This window comes from Sceloporus occidentalis, unplaced genomic scaffold (genome assembly GCF_023333645.1).
Source record: "Sceloporus occidentalis isolate IW3139 unplaced genomic scaffold, rSceOcc1.0.p SCAF_10, whole genome shotgun sequence".
NCBI lineage: Eukaryota > Metazoa > Chordata > Lepidosauria > Squamata > Phrynosomatidae > Sceloporus > Sceloporus occidentalis.
This window is the reverse complement of record NW_028316990.1, coordinates 14,278,190-14,300,252: the sequence shown is the minus strand read 5'-3', so window position 1 is coordinate 14,300,252 and position 22,063 is coordinate 14,278,190. Positions and strand designations below refer to the sequence as shown.

The 22,063-nt window shown below is 43.0% G+C and overlaps 1 protein-coding gene across 9 annotated transcripts in view; it reads right to left on the bottom strand.

The window, feature by feature from the left end:
- Nucleotides 1-1,793: 1,793 nt before the first annotated feature.
- The window catches only part of RIPOR1 (RHO family interacting cell polarization regulator 1), an 84,315-nt gene continuing 64,045 nt past the window's right edge, over nt 1,794-22,063 (bottom strand). For 6 of the 9 annotated variants that reach the window (XM_089476847.1, XM_089476845.1, XM_089476843.1 and 3 more), the window contains exons 7-22: nt 21,769-21,921; nt 21,606-21,669; nt 21,205-21,248; nt 20,788-20,913; nt 20,543-20,691; nt 19,538-19,667; nt 15,346-16,059; nt 14,840-14,955; nt 11,410-11,590; nt 9,790-9,925; nt 9,498-9,659; nt 8,562-8,720; nt 7,795-7,991; nt 7,499-7,582; nt 6,957-7,047; nt 1,794-3,413 (exon numbers count right to left, since the gene is read on the bottom strand). In XM_089476847.1, the coding sequence (XP_089332973.1) occupies nt 3,316-3,413; nt 6,957-7,047; nt 7,499-7,582; nt 7,795-7,991; nt 8,562-8,720; nt 9,498-9,659; nt 9,790-9,925; nt 11,410-11,590; nt 14,840-14,955; nt 15,346-16,059; nt 19,538-19,667; nt 20,543-20,691; nt 20,788-20,913; nt 21,205-21,248; nt 21,606-21,669; nt 21,769-21,921 (2,604 nt within the window). In that variant the 3' untranslated portion in view covers nt 1,794-3,315. Of the gene's footprint in view, nt 3,414-4,811; nt 4,918-6,325; nt 6,389-6,956; nt 7,048-7,498; nt 7,583-7,794; nt 7,992-8,561; nt 8,721-9,497; nt 9,660-9,789; nt 9,926-11,409; nt 11,591-14,839; nt 14,956-15,345; nt 16,060-19,537; nt 19,668-20,542; nt 20,692-20,787; nt 20,914-21,204; nt 21,249-21,605; nt 21,670-21,768; nt 21,922-22,063 lie in introns of those variants that run through there. The other 3 variants (XM_089476849.1, XR_016271716.1, XM_089476850.1) reach the window with 3 other exon arrangements.

Genomic DNA, 22,063 nt, shown 5'->3' with positions numbered 1-22,063 from the left:
TTTAATGCTCTGCCTCAAGCAGCAAATATCTGTGGTCCATTTTCAAACTGTAAAGGTAGGCAGCAGCAATGATGTTCACATCTTGCTTTGCTTCTTCTCTCGCATGCTGTCCAGTTGTCAGTGAGTATTTGTGGAGCACATTGCTAGTCTAGCTTCCAACGAAGCACTTCATAAAATCATAGGAGTTGGAAGAGACCTCAAGGGCCATCCAGTCCAACCCTGTCATGCAGGAACTCACCATTAAAGTACACCCACAGATAGCCATCCAGCCCCAGTTGGAAGGCCTCCATTTCTCCCTGTTGAAATTAATTTCATAGAATCCCAAGGGCAATCCAGTCCAACCCCTTTATTCTGCCATGCAGGAACTCTCAAAGCACCCCTGACAGATGGCCATCCAGCCTCTGTTTAAAGACCTCCAAGGAGGGAGACTCCATTACACTCCGAGAAAGGAGTGTGTTCCAATGTCTCTTACTGTCAGGGAGTTCCCCCTAATGTTGATGTGGAATCTCTTTTCCTGTAGCTTGCATCCATTGTTCTGGGACCTGTTCTCTGGAGCAACAAAAAACAAGCTTGCTCCCTCCTCAATATGACATCCCTTCAAATACTTAAACAGGGCTATCATATCACAAAACACAAAGAATATGTCCTAACTGCTACCAATTAACTCCGGAGTGCGTATCAAGTATCTCCAAATGTTGCTAGACTACAACTTCCAGTATTCTTCACCATTGGCTAGGGCTGCTGGAATTCTTATCTCCACCATATGAGAGTGGCTGGATCTTTCGCTCGAGGAAAAGATTCTACACCAGAAATAGGGAAACTTTGATTATTTAGTCCGCAACACCCATAATCCTTTATCATTGTCCCTGCTGTTTGGGCATTCTGGAATTTGAGTCTCAAACCTTTAGAAGTAAAGGTTCTCTACTGGCTATTCAAATTGAGATTCCTAAAACATCACCATCCTGATATGGCAAACTCAGGGGTAGTCTGTTTAGGAGCACCCTTCTTGATTTGTGTATGTGCAAGTCTTTAGCATTTTCTAGTCTAATGCCAGCATATCCCATGATTTGCTTAATCTACTTGTTTTGCCCTAAATTAAAATAAGATTCATGTAGTCAAAGAAATGCTGCTGAAAATCCTAGACAGAGCCAAATGACTCTGTCTCTTCAGTATTTTGTAAGGATTCAAGGAGGTCCACAACTCAGAGTATTCTGAATCAGCAGAACAGTAAAAAAGAGCAGTAGTAGCTCAAGGGGATTCTGCCATCTACTTGGTCAAAGTGCCACGGAAAATGCAATCTAGTCCTTCTTGTTCATGCTAGTTTTGCAGAGCAGAAGCTTTTCAAGAATTACAGATGGCACAGGGGATGTCACTGGCACATAGGTATTTTTATTAAGTCAGTGTGCATTTGCATCTACAAGAGAGGCAATGATAATGCAGGAGTGTCAAAGCTCATCTCACAGGCTGCATACGGTAGCCGAGGGTTATTTTTGTGCCCCCCCCATGTGTTTTTGCTGCAGAATGCCCAGAAATGCACTCTAAAGGGTATGGAGGGCATGTTCACCATATTTAGAGCCCCCTTGTGTCCCATCAGGGTCAAAAACAAGTTTTGCAATGTTTTTCAGAATGGTTTTTTTTCCTGAAATGCTCCAAAATGTTCACTAGAGTGCAGGGGATGCATTTCCACATTTTGCAGGCTCCCTGGGCCACTTTAGCCAGTTTGTTTTTGAAAACCAAAACATGTTGAAAATGCCCCCTAGAAGCATTTTGGGGCAAAACATTGATTGATTGATTGATTGATTGGGGGAGTGGTGCAGCCCTTCATGGTCTTCTCAGGTACTAATGTGCCCCCGATTTTAGGATCCATCCACAAAGAATTTTCATCTGAGATATCTCAAGAATCACCTTCTTTATGAGCCTGTCAAACGCAATCACTCAACTTCCCAGCATCTCTTTTGCATCGAAGCCTTTTTCAGACCCGGAACAGCAATGGAAGACCACTTGTTGATGGGTAGTAAAGGATGTTTTATTTCAGCAACCCTATTTAGGTTCTCATACTTGTGTTGTTCAGTCCTCTCATTAATTTCTAAAATCTAAAATGGTTGCTTTTTTTGTTTTTTTGCTTTTACTATTGTGTATTATTTAATGTTTTATATTATAACACTTAAAAACAATCCTTTTCATGTTACCCTGTACTGCTTTGCTTTTCATATCTTTCCTTTCCTAACAATGAAATAAAACTTCCCAAGGCTCAGTGCTGTGCTTTGTTGAACCTGACTCATCCAAGGTGGCTTTGAGCTTTTTAGACTTTAGAATTCAATATATTTCACTTCCCAGCTGGTGAGGGAAATTCCACAGCAGCAATGTACAAAATGGCACACAAAAACTTCACTTGTTCCAACTTTTTTTTTTTTTTTAATTTCAGGCTTAAAGTCAAAATGAGCCAAACCTCTTGATAATTACATTATATATATTTATATTTATATATATATATGTAGATATACAGATAAATTTATAGATATTTTATAGAAAAGGGACATTTTGCTTTGTCTCCAGCTTCCCCTTCCTCGCACACACAAATGTGTAAATAAAAAATAATAAAATAGCTCAAAAGGTGGCAGCTTCTGCCTATCCAATGTGACTTCTGTCTTCTCCACAGCATCACATTAAAAACTATTTCTTCCTCCACCCCGCTGGGAGAACCAGAACTTACTCCTATAGTCTTTGTGCCTGCTTTTGCTCACGAACAATAGAGCTATTGGCAATCTGTCACTAGCAGAATATACCTTGGCCCCAATTTTCTGCAGTATTCACAATATGCCCAGAAAGTGGCATGGGTAAGATGAGAACAAGCTAAACATTAAATTGGGATTTCAAACACACAAGAGTTTTTCCAAGCTTTCTTTCAAATAAGAGACGGCCTTTGCAACTAAAATTGATCTGCTACAGCTTTTATGCACTCATTTGTTGCCATCTTCTTCCCTCTCAACAGGGGCATGTTAGTTCTGCGAATGAATGACAAGAAGCCCAAATTCCTACAAAACAAAACAAAAACCAGGAGACTCTCTCAATGCTTTTGTGCCCACATCAACTTCAAGAGTGCAGCAGCCAGCGGGGCTTGGAAAAAGGCATCCTTTGCATAAGGCAGTGTGTGGGCGGTACTAATACTGCTGTGTGTCCATGCGCTGAGAGGTAAAAGCTGCCCAGTCTGTGGCACACTGATTTGAACCCAGTCTGTGTGAGCTAGTTGAAAGATCTGTGACATGCACAGTTTATGCCCTCAAAGGATTTGCAGACAGATCAATACAACACGCTTCAGAATGCAGTGCTGGCCATGCTCCCTGGGGCAAAGATCCGTGGCAAACTGTCGAGGGACTCTTCCAACCGCCGGTGAGCAGATTTCCCATCTTCCCCTGCAAACACAAATAACAAGTAGCTGCCAATTAGAATACTGTTTGCCCACAACGGTGCATGCAAGTCAACAAAGGTTAGGCCACAAAATTTACACTGGCAACACACGGTAGACTAATATGGGAGGGAAAACACCAGCTATCATCAAGTTTCAAGGCTTTACTGCTTATGGGTGGTTGTCACTTGCAAAGGAAAACCTGGCGAGTAGCTATCGTATGACTGTTTATAGCCTTCTCAGCCCAATCTGTAATCAATAACACTATCTGATGCTGCGCAGTTAAGCATTCCTGGAATTAGGTCCCCAGATTCCTATTGAATAATAACTATTACATTCATCCTGGGAATGGTGAGTTCAAGTAATAGTTTTTGAACTATTTGGGTTTGGATACTGATTCCTTGATATAAACCAAGTTGCTAGTTTATTCATTATATGAACATTAGCTGCTTAGAGATAAGTTGGGGTGGGCAACTGTGGGAGCCTGGGGCCAATTCTGCCTGACAGAGCTCTTTGTGGGCTTCACCTCCCACAGCAAGTCCAAAACATCCATTTTCCTTTGCAAACTCTCTCAAAATGGCAACAGGAGATGTTGGAAATTCACTCACTGTTGCCATTTTGAGAGGAACTGTGAAGTCCTTGTGTGGGTATTTGTGTGTCCTTGAACATTTGGGGGGCTTTTGGCATGATTTGGGGCAAAGGGCCCCCCAAAATTATGCTCAGTTTTTTAAAAATTGGAGGTTGGGGTTACAGGGCCAGCCCTTGCCCATCCCTGGGAAAAGCAATGCTTACTATGTAAAAGCTAACTCATTCTGCTGCCACACAGAACTCTGTAGACATCTTGATGGCCATATTAAACACTGAATCTTCTCCAATCAGAAAAGTTGAAAGGCAGGGATGAATGATGTGTGGCGGTTGGGATAAGGTGTCTTTGGGCTGCCTTGTAGGCAACTGTCCAGTTTTCACTGATTTCTCAAGCTTTGCCCAGATAGCAGTTTCTGAATATTTTAGAACACAACCAGTAATGCAAGAAGTACAGCGTGCCCATGCCGTCTGCGGATGTGCCATACGCGGCTTTAACCTTACGCGGGTTAAGCCGCTGGGTGATGAATGGTGTGTGCGCCCATGGCGCAGACGTGCCAAACGCGGAAGCGCTCCTCCATTGCAGCCAATGGGGTTTGAGCTTATGTGTTTTTCCCCATAAGCGTATAGATAGGGCGAACTGCAGCATGAACGAAAGTAAGCTTCATGCAGCCATCCTTTGGCACTTGCTATGACCCAGTATGCCAACCACAATGATCTCCTAGCTGTCACTAGGAATAGGCTAGTGATAGGAAAAGTATGACATTTGAAGCTGCCAATGACTCCAACCCCCATAACCCCTCTGCATAGAACTGTGCAGCACCAAGATGCATTAGCAGATGTCTTTGGTCCTTGGGATGTGGGATACTTTAAAAAGAGTTGTGGTCATCATTAGGCCAGGAGCCAGTTGATCATAGAGATGGCAAATCCTAAGATGAAAGGGAGTCACAATTTAAAACTGCTATCTGGTTAAAGTACAACCATTAATCAAACTGAATAGTCAAATAGTATTAAGCACAGAAAAAATTAATTTATTAGAACTAGAGTTGGGCTGAAAGTTAAGCTTTACAAACTTACATAGCAGATCATATGGAAACTACCCTCTGCACAACAAATACAGTTAGCTCTGCAGTAGTCCTAGTGGTAACAGCCTGTGTTGTTTGCTTCAACTTTCCTCTGGAACTACTGTTTTCCTGCTTTGAAGTATCTGCCATTCTCACATATGAAGAAGCCAAGCCAGTGGAAAAAGTCAAGCCATGTTGCTTGGTTGCAAAAACTGGACAGTTGCTGGTTCCCTGATCTTCAGTGAAGAGTATCCCTGTAACTCTACTCCTACATCCCAGCCTTTGCTATCAGAGGGTGCAGTACAAAGGAGGAAGCTGTCTTTTTCATGAACACTCATCAATATATTACACTGGTCAAATTGGGTCAAGTGGTCATCACTCTACAGTAGGGTGTACAGTAGATCCTTTAGGTCTTAAGACGTTAGTTTTCCATCTCTATGATTCTGTAAGAGAAACGTGGATAGAGTGCCCCTGAAGAGTCCTTAATCTGCCAAAAGTTCCAGATTTCTTAAAAATGCAAAACTAATAGAGCGGGTAAAACAGGTTATCATTTAGTGGAAAGCCTATCTTAAGTTTCCTGAGATGGGGACCCTACCATTTCCTTTCTGTCCCAATATGTCTTGGTACTGCACTCTTCATCTTGGGACTGAGTTTAATTGCTGACTTCACAGCTACATCATCTGGCCAAATGTTTGTACTTCCATGTACTTCTTTTTGAAGAGCCTAACCTGATGAAGAGTTCTAGAGAATCAAAAACTTTCACGCTATTGTGGAAATTTAGCAAACCCTAATAAAGATGTGTTCACTGATTAACACAGCTAACCTTGTTTTGATATATGCATATCTTGAGATCAAAATGTAAGGTCTGCAAAATTCCAGAACAAAAGGGTTTGGTGTGGAGAAAACAGTAACATGTATTGCATGCAGAATGGCCCAGGTTTAGTCTCTGTTGCCTTCAAGGCAGAAAGAAGGTGAAGGGGAAAGACTTCTTATTGCTTAACATCTCAAAGAGTTGCTGTGAGTCAGAATAGACAATACTGAGCTAGATGGACAATGTTTTTTCATAACATAGCCCCTCGACAGGAATGCCATTCCTTTTGTCATAGTGACATAGACACATGCAGCCAGAAACAAGTGCACTAGTGGGGAGTTGCCACAATTTAGACAAAAATCCAATAACATAAAAGGCTAACGGTCCAGGACAAAAAAGACATTGGCAAGACATGCAGCAGGATGGGGAGGGGGAAAAACAGACTGACTAACAAATCCCAACCTGTATAGCTGCTGTCATGAACCGAAGTCTAGTTAGCCAATCAGATGGTTCTCTCAGTGCCATCTAACAAAGGATAATAAACAACAACAATGGCTTTACACTTTACTCTCTTAAATGTGTGCATATTTTGAGATAGAAAAGTAAGGTCTGAAAAATTCCAGACCAAATCCTGTTCTCTCAGCATTGTATACCAGCAGACATCAAGAGACAAGCCGTGGGGTAAGCCATTGTGGCATAGTGGTTAGGGTGTTAAGACTATGACTCTGGAGACCAGGGTCCGATTCCCCACTTGGCCATGAAACCCACCGAGTGACCTTGGGCAAGGCACACTCGCAGCTTCAGGCGAAAGCAATGGCAAATCTCTGAGGAAATCTTGCCAAGAAAACCCCATGGCCTTAGGATCGCCACAAATTGGAAATGTCCTGAAGCATACAACAACAAAATTCAGAGCAAATCTTTTTATACCCCAGGCTGAGACAAGCAAGCTGAAGCTTTGCCTGGATACCTAAATAAAGGGACCTTTATGCAGCATTCCATGAACATAACCCACTTCCGGCAAAGCATAAAGGGAGCCATTTGCAAGGCAAGGTGAAAACCCCATTTGGGATAGGGACAAAAACCAGACACCTACCACACAGCATGAGGCTCTGTTTGGCTGCCTCTCGCACAGCCTCTTTGTCAGTTTGGCACAGGTACACCAGCTGCTCAATACTCTCCTTGGCCTATTTTGGATGAGAAACGTAAAAGAAGCTTGCATTATGAGATTCTAGCTTCTTTTCTTTACTGAACCTTAAAACCTCAAACTACAATGATAGCACAAGCTCAAAGATTAAAAAAGAAATACAAAGTCTTGAAACCCACTGCAGGTGGAGAACACAGCTGGAATCCTGTTGGTGCATCCCAACCAGAGTAGACCTTATGAATCAATTGACAAATGGTAAGTCAACACAATCAGAGAGGTAAACCCCATTGATTCAGTAGGTCTACAGTAACTAGAATTCAGTAGGATTCAGGAGTATGTCTGTCTTCAGGTATTTTCCTGAATTCAATAATTTTTTGTAGGCACAGAGTGAAAGTCATGTCTGGAAGTTTCTGAAATGCCAGTAGATATGGCAAAAATAGCCACCTTGGAAAAGAGTTTCATTTAATTTTATCCAAATAACCAGGCCTCACCTTCAGACATCCCAAGGCTGCACAAGCAGCAATCCGTGTTTGCACCTCTTCATCCTCCAGCTGCTCAAGATAGCAAAGCAGGGCCTGAGGAAGACAAATCTGTCAGCTTGCCAGTACCTAATAGAAGATTGTACACCCTTCTGTATTCCACAACTACCAGAATTCTTTGGTGGAAATCAAAGAATGTAAAAGTGGTTCCAAAATATTTAAAAATCTATATCTTAGTTGTGAGTCAAAGCACACTCATACATGCCCCTGCCATCCCCCAAGCTCTCAAAGGCTTAGTAGGTACTTACCCGCTCCCTGAAGCCAGGGTTCTCTGACAGGCTTCGCAGCTGTGCTGACACAGCCCCAACAACTTTGCTGTTTCCTTCAACAAGAAGCAGGCTTAAAGCTTTCATTCCATCTTTGCGGAGCCGGCTCTCAGGAACACGCTTCAGGGCTTTCAATACCACATCTTGGTCATCAGAGTTCAGGTTCTGTGCTAGCAAAACTGGTGGGCAGGGATGGGATAACAGAACAAAGCACTGCTGTTAGCAACAGTGCCATTTTCAGCAGGGGAAAATGGTATTCCAACTGGGGAAAGCCAGTTAAGGGTCCCTTTAAAATGCCTTTTGAAAAGCTTTTATTTTTCCAGTATTAAAAATGACACTCTGGAGAAGATGCAGAGTGGTGATAGCACCCCCCTCTGTCCTTTGATCTGTGATAGCTGTTAATACATGGAAGTCATCACTTGACAAAGCATCCATCTAGTGTCATATATAATACATAGAAAGGCTGAGTGGAATGGCAACTGTGTTTCACTTCAATACTAGGGATAGGACAGCATCCTCTATCACAATGGAGGATAACATGATTGGGATCAGCACAGGCCATATGACATACAAGCACAGCTCTGTCCTCCAAGAGAGGAAAGGAGTTGTGGAAATCTCAGGAAAAATAGGCTGGCAACATCCACTGTTGACCCCTGCATCTGCGCCCTGGAACAGCTGCCTCACTCTACTTAATGGTTAAGCTGTCCCTGTGTGGACACACTCCCTGTGTTCTCAGTTGTATCACATACCTTCTTCTGCCAACTCCAAGATATATGAGTCCAGTGTTAAGATGGGCAGAACCTCAAAGTGGCTCCAGTACTGGAAGAGGGTGACTTGTTCAGATTGGCAGCTCCCCTGGCGTCTGGGTAGCCTGCGCTGTAGAAGCTCCTCTGCCAGTTTCACACATACTGTTGGGGTGAGGGGGACAGAACATGTTATAATGGCTTCCAAACACTTCTAAATACATGAGTTTATTGTACCAGTCAAAGGCCATGATAAATACATTAAAGATATATAAAAGTGTAGAGTATACAAAATATAGCAAGAAAGGCATTACAAACATTAACTCATGATGTTACAGACATCAGATATAAACACTCAGAATTGCCAACAATAAATTCACATTAGCACTAATGTGAGTCTCCAAGACAACTGGTAACCATTTTATCTGATTCTCACTTTCTTTTAAATGACCATTTTTGGGGGGGGGGGGGGCACTTCCAAATAGTACATCAACAAAAAGATTTCTTGCAGCCACGCTTGGTCTTCTATATGGGATTGGATGATAATGATGATTGGAAGAAAAGAAACAGTCTTGTGGTAGAATGGCTTCTCTTAGGATAAAAACTTTGAAAGGGTGACAGTATGGTGTGTTCTTATGCCTCAGAAGTAATCCAGTCCAACAAAAGAAGGGCCAATAATAGCCACCAACAAAATAAATGAAGGCACAGACATTGGTTGGAGAGAAGATCATCACTGTTCTGTGAAGGAAGCCAGTCTTGAAGGAGTCTCAATACAAGAATATTGAGCCACGTTTAAGCAAAAATAGCCCCAAAGTGCCTTAGAGTAGTGGCTCTCAACTTCTAGTTGTTTTGTGCTTTAGTTCATAGAAGTCCCAAAGGGAGGATATAAATGGAATGAAATAAATACGATAATAAAACACGGTAGAAATGAAAAGCACACACCTGGATCTGCTAGGCCTTGCTGCCGTTCATTGATTCGTGCTCCATACTGGGAACCAAGAGTCTGCAGGAACTTTTCTACAGGGCAGGTGTACACGTTAGGGGTGGTGACACAACTGTCCCAGAAAGGCAGTACTCCCTCTTTCCATGTGGAAAACTGGACCACTGAGAACAGAGTACACAGTGTCAATTTAGAGTTCAAGTTACCACTGCCAAATTGAAGAGAGGATTTTGCTCTCGATCACTCTCTGCTAGGATTCGATTAGTGCCAACCTTGGGATGCCTTCTTTCCTACCTTCTTCGACAGAGTTGGCTGTCCTTGCTTGCTCCTCCACCAGGCGACAAACCACCTCCAGGACCTGCACTTCCCTTGCCAGCCTGTCAAGTGCATACATCTCCCGGCAGCGGAGAGGTCCAAAATTGCCCAGCTTCTAGAAGTCAAATACACATGGCAAAGAGTCTTGGGAGGGGATATGACATCACTTCATACTGTACAAAGTATTTAGGGAGGTATTTCTAAACTAGGATGGCAGAATAAGTGGCTACTCCAACAGGTCAAGGTAGCATGAAGCACAAGGGAGGCAGGATGGGGAGCAAAGTAACCAACTTTAAAGTGAGATCAAACTGCCATGACAGTCAGGAAGGCAAAACGTAAAGAAGGTGGAAAGGTATAAGTGGGAAAGAGAAAGCAATACAAGGCAAGGAAAGGGCCAATTCCTAGGTTTCCAGGACAGCATGGATGTGAACCTGTGGTTCTCCACATGTTGCTGGACTGCAACTCCCACTTTTTCTGGCTAGGGCTGATGGCAGCTGCTGTCCAACAATATTCAAAGGGTCTATATTCTCTATCACTGTGACAGACAGATCAGGGTTAGTAAACGGTTTCAGGATTACAATTTGATTTCAAGTGCAAAGGCCCTCCATTCCAAGTGCCATTGTCCTGGCCTCAGAGGGAAATTATAAGAAGCAGGCACAGCTCCACCATGCCTAGTCCAGAGGCAGAAGAAAGGCATTCCCTCCATTCCAATTGCCATCACCCTAGCCTTGGAGGGAGAGAATAAGAGGCAGTTTCTGCTGGACTAAATCCCCTTCCCCACTGCCATCCCCTTTCCTTGCATGTTGTGTCTTGAGATTTTAAGTCTGATGGCAGGGAACTGCCTTAATTACTTATTTGTAAGCTACTCTGAGAGGATGTCTGAAGAGTGGGGTATAAATACAATAAATAAATACATTCAGAGTACTGTACTAGGCTAGATTAGGCTACAAACCCTAAATAACCTAAATACTGAAGGGCTGCCCATTTAGTGAGTGTATCTACTAAAGCACAGCTTGACCACCTGCTGTTTATCTACTAGGGTATCTTTTTTGGTGGTGCTCTCATTGTAGAAGATCCTCTCCCAATATTTTCCTGGGAGTTCTTTCAGATGGGAAGTAAAAAAAATAATGATGTATTTAGTAAAATCTTTGGTGAATTCTAATTGTGGAAGTCTGTTGGATGTTGCATTACTCTACCTTCATTTGTTTATATTACTGCTTCTGAATGCATAGTGATGGCCAACCTTTTACAGACCGAGTGCCCAAACTGCAACCCAGACCCCACTTATTCATTGCAAAGTGTCATGTCCCTCTGGCTTTCTAGTAAGAAACTCTGGAAAATTCTGTGCTAGGGTGACAACGTGTGTGCCCACAGAGAGGACTCTGAGTGCCACCTCTGGCACGCATGCCATAGATTTGCCATCACTGGACCGTACATATTGCATTTTAGTGTTATTCCTTGTTCTGTACTGTTAGCATTTTTATTGTTATGTGTCACACATCTTTTTTCACTGGAAAAGTAAGGCTATTAAACAACAAATCCTTTTAAATGAATAAAAGTATACCCAGCCTAGGCTATAACTCTTCATTTTCCACTCACCAGCAGCAAATGGTTGCAGTGCTTGAGATGCAGGACTAAGGCCTGGTCAAGGAACTCATTGCCAGTACTCATGGGCTCTGAGCCCTCCTCTAAATTCACGGACCCTGCGGTCTCTTCAGCAACAGTCTCTCCAGTAGCTGGAAATCTACTTGAGGATGCAGATTGGACATTGCTTGTCCTCCTGTGAAGAGAAGCAGTAAGCAAGATACAAGAAAGCATTTAGTCTTTTGTGAGCTGACATTTCTTCAACTGTAGCGATGAACATGATACATAGCAAGGGCAGTATGTAAACACATATGCAGTATGTCAACATAGAGGCCTACATTATGTTGGTAGTACCAGAAAGAGATTAAACCATTCAATCAGTGGGATTTACCTATGTGTTGACTCCAGATGCAACAAGTGATTCTATGGGCCTACTCTAGTTGGGCTTACCAGTAACACTCAGATCTCAGAGAGCCAGTGTGGTATAGTGGCTAAAAGTGCTGGACTGGAACTTGAAAGAGCAAGGTCCTAGTTCCCACTGAGCCATAAAACTCACTGGGTAACTTTGGGCTAGCAGAAAGGGAGGGCAAGGACTGGAGGCAATACCAGCCACTGGCCACCAAGTGGCAGTGCTGCAGCACATCCTGTTGGGAGCCACCTGCCAGGCCAGGCACAAGGTCTGATGTGTCTTTCTGGCAGCAGCTGCTGCACCAGGATTCTGGGAAAGGCCATCTGCATCTCCTAGCGTGCCAGGCAAAGACATTCTCCTGGAGCAAACATAAAACCCCAGCCAGACACAGGAGCCAGTGAAAAACCATCAGTGGTTACCCTGAAGTAACATGCCTCTACGTTTCCTTCTAGCTCTTTTTTAAATTAATGCTAGAAATAGGTACAGATGTAAACTGAAATGGAAGAAAGCCCGAGAGATGTAGGCACAGGGCAAGACCAGCCTCCCTTTCATTCTGGCATAGACGTGTGACCAGAGCTGCCCCGTCACTCTCCCTTAAAGAATAAAGCAGGCTTTAAAAAAGTGAACTCTTCAATAATAATAATAATAATAATAATTGCTGTGGCCTGTTACAGACTGCCAAAATAAAGCTGCTTCAGGTCTCTTTGAAGGTATGCTATTTAAATGATGCATGGGTCCTAAGAGTCCGGAGGTCGCGCCAAAGCCACACTCCATTCCTAAGTACTGGAGTGCAGCTTTGGTGCAGCTTCCAGATTCTTAGGATGCATGCATCATTTAAATAGCATACCTCCAAAGAGACTCGAAGCAGCTTTATTTTGGCAGTCTGTAACAGGCCTTTGTAAAAGGTATCTGAAGTTATATCAAGAAAACACAACTGACAGTAAGAACTGTTTGACACCAATTGGAGAGTGGTGGAGTCTCCGCCTTTGGGTTTTTTTAAACAGGTCGGATGGCCATCTCTTGGGAGTGCTTTGATTTTGTGTTCCTGCATGGCAGGGGTTGGACTGGATGGGCCTTGGGGTCTCTTCCAAATCTATGATTCTATTATTCTAAGCTGACACTAACAGGAAACAGCCAGCCCAAAATTTAATTAATATGGACACTTAAAACAAAAAAAGGTTTCCTTATAAATAGAAAAGATTTCCAAAGAGTTGTGACACAAAGATTTATGTTTCTGTCTATCTATATATCTAACATACATTTTGCTCTTCCAAAACAATCTTTGTTTTTGTAGCTGCTGCTTCTATGTGTGCTTTCAAATTGTTTCTGACTTCTGGCAACCTGAACGCAAACCTATCATGGGATTTTCTTGGCAAGATGTCAGAGAATGCCACCAGCATCCTCTGAGGCTGAGAGAGTGTGACTTGCCCAAGGCCAACCAGTGGGTTTCCATAGCAGAGCAAGGAGATTCAAACCCTGGTCTCCTGGAGTCCTAGTCCAACATTCAAACTGCTATACCATGCTGGCTCTCTTCATTTTTCATGTGCCACAACATTTTATTGTCTTGTTAAGGAGAAATTGAATGGTTTCCAATTAATAGAGGAGTAAGGAAAGGTTGCATGTTGTCAACCTATCTGCTTAATTTGTATGCCAAAAATATCATACCCTGTTGGGATATATAGCAACTTTGCATGCTGTAAAAAGACGAAGAAATAGGTTCTTGAACTGTCTTTAGAAGCCAGGATGACTAAACTGAGACTGTCAAACTTTGACTGTATCATGAGAACACAGGACTAACCAGGAAAGACATTAATGTTTGGAAAGTTAGAGGGCAGCAGGAAAAGAGGAAGATCACACGTCAGATGGGTAGATTCAATCAAGCTATGTCTATGAGCAGGGCAACATCTGAGTAGGGCAGTTTATGACAAGATGACCTAGAGGTCTCTCATTCATACGGACATCATGGGTTGAAGCCAACTCAACAAGAGTTAACAACAAAATTCCTAATATAGAATTAAACAAATTAAAATGTTAAAAAACTGAATTAAAAGCTGCTTAAAAGGACAGCAATAAAAACATGCAATACCACCTTAAAACAAACCCTACGCAGCAGTTAGTCAGCTGTCAAAAGCCCACCTGAATGAAAAGTTCTGCCTGTTGGTGGAAGGACAACAGGGAAAGGTTCATCCTGGTCTCTTTGGCAACATAGTTCCACAACCTGATAGCAGCTACTAGGAAAATTCTCACTATTCCCACACTATCTTCATGTTGGGCTGTAGACACCTGTGTTCTTTCTTAGATCTTAATGCTAAAGCTTTGCGATTATGAACAGCAGGGCTAGAGCTCAGCAATGGAACTACTGCTTTGCACGTAAAAGGCTTTAGCTCCTGGCATCTCCAGGCAAGAATAGGAAAGAATTCTTCCTGAAATGCCAGAGAGTTGCTACCTGTTAGTAAATATATGTAAGGGGTAGCCATGGTGGTCATGAAGGAAAACACAGGAAAAGCCAAAAAATATATTGTAGTGATACCTTTTATTAGGCCAGCCAAAAATATAAACCAATCACAAAATGCCTTATACAAGCTTTTGAAGCTCACAGACTGCTTCTTCAGGTATGGATGTTAAAAATAATTGTCCTGTGTGAAGCTATAAGCCACTTTATGCAAATGTATTATTATTATTATTATTATTAGTAGTAGTAGTAGTAATAGTAGTAGTATTCCACTCCTACCTATCTATCTATCTATCTATCTATCATCTATCTATCTATCTATCTATCTATCTATCTATCTATCTATCTATGTTTTTAATTGTACTGTTTTTAATGCTGTGAAGCTGTCTGTCCTGTCCTACTACTACTATTACTACTACTACTACTACTAATATTTTTTCAAGGATTTATATCCCACCTTTCTCCCACAATGGGATTCAAGGCAGGTGCCCTAAGGTAATTTCTCATTTTTCTCTAGCTCAGATTTCAGTATTTTACCATCACATCCCCGGTGAACTGCCTCAGTGTGTTCCAGCTTCACTCACCCGTCATCATCTGAATCCTCAGTATCAGAAGCATTGAGGAAGCTAAAACTTTCAAGGGCATGCTCCACTGTCAGGCTAGTGCTGGAAGCCCGGCTCAGGCATACACCCTGCTTTTGCTGTAGGGAAAGAGAGGGAAAAAACATCACACAGATACCCTTTCTCTGTCCGCTCAGAGTTGTTGCCTTTTCTCTACAAGGCAATCTCCTGTAGAGTCATATTAGCATTCTCTTATCATTTCAATGGTCAGGAAGTGGGATTTCAAGAGCTCACCTGACATTTTGTCCCAACACTGGCAAAAACTGGGGGAAGGGGGGCAAACAAAAACTTAAAGCAAGCTACAGTATGTACAGATTCTCAGAAATTTGGTTGGCTGTATTCTGGCATCTAAGAGTCTTCACTACATTGGTGCAATATGATTACAATATTTATTTCAGCACCAAGTATACAAAGCTTTGAGAATACCATCTGTTTACCAGGCTGCAGGGGACCCTTCCCTGCACACTTACCAGAAGAATCTCCTCTAGATGTTTGAGCTCCTGTTCTAGGGTCTGCAGCTCTGGGAACTGTCCTCGGTAGTCATCCAGAGCAGAGGCCAGTGAGCTGATAGCTTCCTCCAGTCCAGAATCTACTACAGGCTTGGGTCTTGGTGCCTCTGAGACTCCTGTTGGCTGAAGCTCCCTTGGGGTTGCTGGGAGTGTCAATGAGGACTTGGGCTGCTGAACATCCTGGGCCAGACAGGCTGTCTCTTCACTCTGCTCTGCAACAGGGTTGGCCTTATTTGTGTCAGCCTCTTGCTCCCCACCTTCACTGATCTGAGCATTAAGCATCAAGGCCACACTTTGAGGCAAAGAGTTCGTCTCCATGGGAGGCAGCTCCCTAGGATTAAAGTCTCTGGGGACAAGGCATTCCCCATCCTCAGCCACAGGCAGGTCCACGCTGGCTTCGCTGATCTGGCTAAGAGTCCGGGCATAGGGCACATGCCCATTGGCCACAGCCACAGCCACCTCCTCTTGAAGGACTGGTGGCTCTTTGTCCTGAGGCTGAGTAAAGGCAATTTCTATGGCGGGTGCAGTGGCCTGCACAGCAGGTTGCACAATTGACCTTGGCAAGGAGTGGCGGGCACTTCCTGACAGCTGAGGGCTGGAGGAATCATCTGATGACTCTGAAGAGATGGACCATGCTGCCCCGTTCTCCAGCTCCTCCTGTTGCCGCAGCATGTTCTGGAAAGCATAAAGCACAGATGAGACACAATTGGGCTACAATGAGTTGCCATAGCCTGTAAAAATTACTTTGGGGGCTACAAGTACTAGAATCACCCAACCAGCATGGCCACTGGCACTGCTGGTTGGGGCATCCAAGGAGCTGTACTCCAGAAAGGGAATTTTTCGATGCTATGAATGGAAAACTCTTGCTTACACACATACACACACACTTCTTCCCATGCCCCCCAACCTTGTTCTCTCTCCAGACAACATATTGAAATGTCTCTGTGACACTGCCCCCTGAAGACATATTGTAATGCACTCCCATTGTTATACAATTCCACTGAAGGGCTGTTTCTTCCCCTGATCCTGATGGCTATTTAAAAACTTCCAAAGAAGGAGACTCCACCACACTCTAAGGGAATGTGTTCTACTGTTGAACAGCTCTTACTATCAGGAAGTTCCTCCTAATGTTGAGGTGGAATATTTTCCCCTGTAATTTGCATCCACTACTCCATGTTCTAGTCTCTAGAGCAGCAGAAAACAAACTTACTCCATCCTCAATAAGACATCCATTCAAATATTTAAAGAGGGCTATCATATCACCTCTTAACCTTCTCTCCTCCAGGCTAAACATAATCAGCTCCCTGAGTCACTTCTCATAGGGTTTGCAGACCCTTCACCACTGGTGGCCCTCCTTTGGACACGCTCCAGCTTCTCAACATCCTTTTTGAATTGTGGTGCCCAGAACTAGATGTAGTATTCCAGGTGAGGCCTGACCAAAGCAGAACAGAATGGCACTATTTTCTCCCTAAGTGTAATATCTTACATTTCTCCATGTTGAAATTCATTTTGTCAATTTTGGCCCAGCTTTCTAATCTATTAAGGTCATTTTGAATTTTGATCCTCTCCCTGGGGTATTAGCTACCCCTCCCAATTTGGTGTCATCTGCAAAATTTATAAGCATTCCCTCTATTATTTCATCCAAGTCATCGATAAAGATGTTGAATAACTATCTGTAAGCCGCTCTGAGAGCCTTTACAGCTGAAGAGTGGGGTATAAAAACTGTAAGTAAATAAATAAATAAATAAATAAATAAATAAATAAATAAATAAATAAATAGCACAGGACTCATAAGCATCACCATAAGGGGAAGAGCTACAACCCAGCCCTCATGAGCCTGGCTAAAACTTCCTTCAACTTGGCTGGTGGTGAGGCACGATGGGAATGGTAGTTTGCCTGAAATTGGAGGGCCGTAGTTCCCCACCCCCATTTTAGATGGACAAATGTGCAAGAGTGTGCAATTTATAGCATACACCTTAAGATGCTGATTGTAGTGTGGAAATAAATATATCAAGTAATGCTTTAGTTCTGTTAGTTACTATTACATGTCCATTCTCACATGAATTTCAAAGTCTGCTTGGCAAGGCCTACAGAAAGGATGAGTAACCTGTGGCCTTCCTGATGCTATTGAACATCAACATTATCCATAACCTGCAAAGACTACAGCAGGGGACAATAGGATTTGCAGTTCAACAGCAGATATAATGCCAGAAGTTCTATACCCTGGGCAGCTCTCAAAACACTACTGCATACCCCAACGATGTTATGAATATAGGCTAAACTCTGGATATGAAAGGTATGAAACACATGAAAAATTAAAAAAAAAAACACAAACCAGCATGGGCAACATACCTACAGATACAAAAAGGAATACAGTAGATACAAAAAGCTTTTAATATCCTAAACTGCCTATAAAGGCAGCATAAAGCAAATACATAACCACTATGGAACACCACAAACTAGCACAGCAAAGGAAACCCATTGCTCACTACTGCCAAATGGCCACAGAATGGATATGCAAGAAGTCTCTGTTACTTTACATGTCTTGCCCCAGTTCTGGATCAAGCTTTGAAAAACGGGTCACGGACAAGTGTACAGGAGACAGAATGCAGCTACCTCTACCTCAGCAGACTAGGCTAATCTATGGAGCCAGCACTTACACAGCCCCGAGGTGCCCTTGTCCCAAGCTGCACCGAGGACACGTCGCTGCATGAGCAGCTCCGTGGCAGCCTCTCCAGGAATGTCTCCCGGAAAATGTCCAGCAAGGCCCATCTGTGTTTGGGGGCAGCCTTCTGTGGTAGGCTCTTGAGCAGAGAAAGAGGCATTTATCAACACTGAGGGTTCACCATCACCGGCTAGTGTTCCGGTTTGATCATTTGTTCATGCCACTTGTTTTGCAGGCAGTCAGGCAGATCACTCCTCTCCAGCCTCCCTGGCAAACAGGTCAGGATCTTGATCTCACCAACAGCTCTAGATACCTCTCCCTCCTTCCTTAATTTCTTTAGTTTCTTAGACAGAGGACTAATTCAGATGTAACATCTCAGTTTGGAAAACCAAGGTTCATTACAGAGATGGAAAAGTGTGGTCCTACAGCATTCTGCACTCCCCCCTCCCCAACCAGTTTTTGCAACTTTTAACCCTATCCTTTTAAAAAAAAAAAAGGTGGGGGGAATTATCTGGTTTGGAAACTTAGAATTAATCTTTTAAAGAGGTTGCAACCTTCTACCCTGTGAAAAAGTCAATTTTTCAAAGCCAGAAGTAGACTTCTGGTCATTTCCTGGTCTCTTTAATTTTGGGGTAATGTGTGTGTGCGTGCGTGCATGTGTGTTTGGCAGTCAAGAGGGCCCCAGAAGTAGAAAATGCCTCCTGCATCCACCACAGTTGCCTACTGGAACAAATATTGAGCCCATGGACTTTTTGCACCCGTTCTCTTTTCTTACATGCTTAATGTGATATTTTTAAGGTTTGTTAAACCAGTCTTCTGTGACACTCAAATCAAGAAAATGTAATTCAGGAGTCACCTGTATTACATCAGGTTTGAAAGCTAGGAGTTCAAGGCCTTACATTTGGTTTCTCCAGTTAGGATGAAACAAGAAACCAGTGAAATAAACCAAGAAGTAATTAAAGGTACAAGAGAGAAGAGAGGAGGGATTGCACAAGGCTTATTCTCTGAACAATAAACCATGGCTAAAGTCAGATCATGATTATTTTAAAATACAGACTTCATGTCCACAGCATTTGTCCTATTTTTGTTATTCTACTGCACCTCAATTTCCTTGTATCTTCTAATCTGATGAAGTCAATTCAAAAGTCTTCTGTGATATTTTGCTTGACTTATTCTACAGTTTTATTGCTATTGCGATCCAAGAAGAAGTAATACCAACTAATTTAACTAACTATATTTGAAAATGTTCCCATTGTAGAATAATCTGGAAGTTCCTGAGGCATTAAGGAGGGCTGGCTCTACTACATTTAAGAATTTAGAGGAAACATAAAGTAAGTTCATTGCTGAAGAATGGATCACAAGTGTGCTAAAATAGCCTAAAATAGCCACATTAATTTATATCCTTGAATATATCTCCTTGAATGGATTGGTGACAAAATAAAACCCTATCTTACTCCCATATTTTAATAATCTCAAAAGAACACTCACATAAAACGCCTGTTCCCGCATGGAAGGTGTGTCGGGTGGACTCTGGTTGTATGTAGAAAATCTCTTGTTGACTGTGGATGTCTTATTTACAGTGCTGGCTGATGATGGCTGGTCCTCTTTGTCAAATGGGCTGGCAAGAAATGCACAGGAGTCATGACAAACAGTGAACTCTTTCTGTTTGGTGATATATGACAAAGCCTAGGAAAAAGGCAGGCTACATTTTCCTTAACTCTCCTGGAGAGGTGACACCTAGAGCAGTGGTCTCCACCTTTAGGTCACCAGATGCTATTCAACTGCAATCTCTGTCATTCACAACCACCGCAAGCCCAACCGCAGTGAGTCCTAGAAATGCACAAAATCCAACATTCACTGAGACCCCAAACCAGTGCAAGCAATGATCAATTTCCTCAAAAAATACTGCAAGAAACATGTATTATAAAACATCCTATGTATTAATAATAAAATATTATTTGTGTAATACTGTTATTTTATTATGAACCTATCACATGTTTTGTAAGTTCTTATGTTTCTTGCATTATTTGTAGAGAAACTGATGGTGTATTGATATATGGAGCCTTTGTGCATGTTGGAGTTTGTGAACACTGAACATTCCTGAACAATGACCATGCTGGATTGTGATCATAGAATTATAGTCCAATGACATCTGACAGTCCAAAGTCAAGAATCACAGATCTCATTTGTAATAATCATACCTTTCTCAAAGCCTTCTACATGACTTCACGACGAAAAATCAAATCAAAACAAAACAAAAAATCCAAAGCAAAATTTTAACAAGCTTCAAGCCAGAGAACACTGGAGTGGAGTGGTTATAGTGTTGGGCTTATTCATACAGACCCATGAAACACCCTGTGTAACCTTGGGCAACTCCCCTCTCCCACCTTGACTTACTGCACAGAGTTATTGTCAGGATAAAAGAAGGCAGCAGGGAAACACCACCTTGACCACACTAGAGAAAAGGTGAGCTACAAATAAGTAATCACTCACTTCCAGTTCACCTCCAGGCTCAGCTTGATGGTGCCCAGATCATTAATATCCACTGCCACCACTTGGGGGAGTGCTGCAAAAAGGTCCTTGGTCTCACAGGAGACATTCCCCACCACCACATGACTGGCCAAGCTCTTGAGCTCTGTCACCTGCAAGGAGAATGAAGAAGACAGGCCAGTGAATGGAAAGGAAAGACCTGGTCTTTCCTGTGAAGGTGGGCTACTAGTCAGGGTGGCTTCAGTTACCTTGATAGACAGGAATTCTGTAATGAGAGGCAGGAAGATCATTTCTTCACTGTCCCACACTTGCTTGCTGTTTGCCTCAATGCGACCCCGCAGCTTCCATCGCTGGCGACCATACCTCATGAAGATCTGTCAGGCGGAATTAAGATAATGTCACTATTGACTGGATGGACACCCACAAGATGTGTCTCACTTTCAGACAGCTCAGCTCCTGAAATTTTTCTCAGGAAGCAAGTGGGGGCCATGTGAGAGAGAAGACCAAGAGAAGGAATGACATACTAACATTACCAGTGACACCCCCCATTAATTCAGACATCAGCCAAGCCCAGTCTTCTGGTCTGCTCCCCCCAAACTCTTGAACCCAAGTCCCCTCCCCTTTCCCCAAACCATGAAGCAAAATGATATGACCCCATCACAAACCTCATATTGGTCCCCAGCACACAGCCTAGCAAAGCCAGCCAATCCTGCAGGAGAAACAAGAGTCAATGTAGGTGTCTATTTCATGATCTACCAGAACCACCTTGGTTTTGCTGATGCACATATATAACAGGAAGTAGGAGTGGATCCAAGCCAATTTCCACCCATGTGGTTCCAGGTGCATGTCTTTTGAAGTAAACTTGCTTTGAGGACTTCCTAGGAGAGCTCCTATAGAGCAAAAGATCAGTAGGCTGGGAAAGGGTTAAGCAGCCTTCTACCCACTTTTCTTTTCTCCCTTTCTCCCGCTTAAAATCTAGCCTCTCACAGCTTCTTTTCAGTTCTAAAAATGGCAACCAGAGCTACCTTATGCAGGCTTTTGTAAATGTAGTTTTGCCCCTTGGTACCTTTCATCTTGATGTGGAATTCTCCCAACTGGCTCTCAAGTTCATTCTCCAATAGACACATATTCTAGAAGAGAAATCCAACAATAACCTGTCAATAGCACCAACAAAGAAACCTACTTCCCCTGCACTGCCTCTTCATGAGTACCAGACCATCCAGACCCACCTCTGTGTACTCCTTGTAGCCCTTGCCAGCTTCGGCCAAGCTCTCACGTGCTTCCTTGCTACCAGGTGATCCGGCTGTGTAGGCCTTAACCATGTTGTGGGCTCCATCCCGGAGCCGTCGCTGGATGCAGTAAGCCTCATAGAGCTCATCTATCTGTTAAAAAGAGGCACAGAGAGCTACGGTGAGAGATTCTAGGAAGAATTTAGCAGAAAGCTGGTGGTCCTAGACCCATAACAACTGAAGCATTCATCAGGGCCATGTTGTCTTCATGCCACATGGTAAGTCACTGAACAAA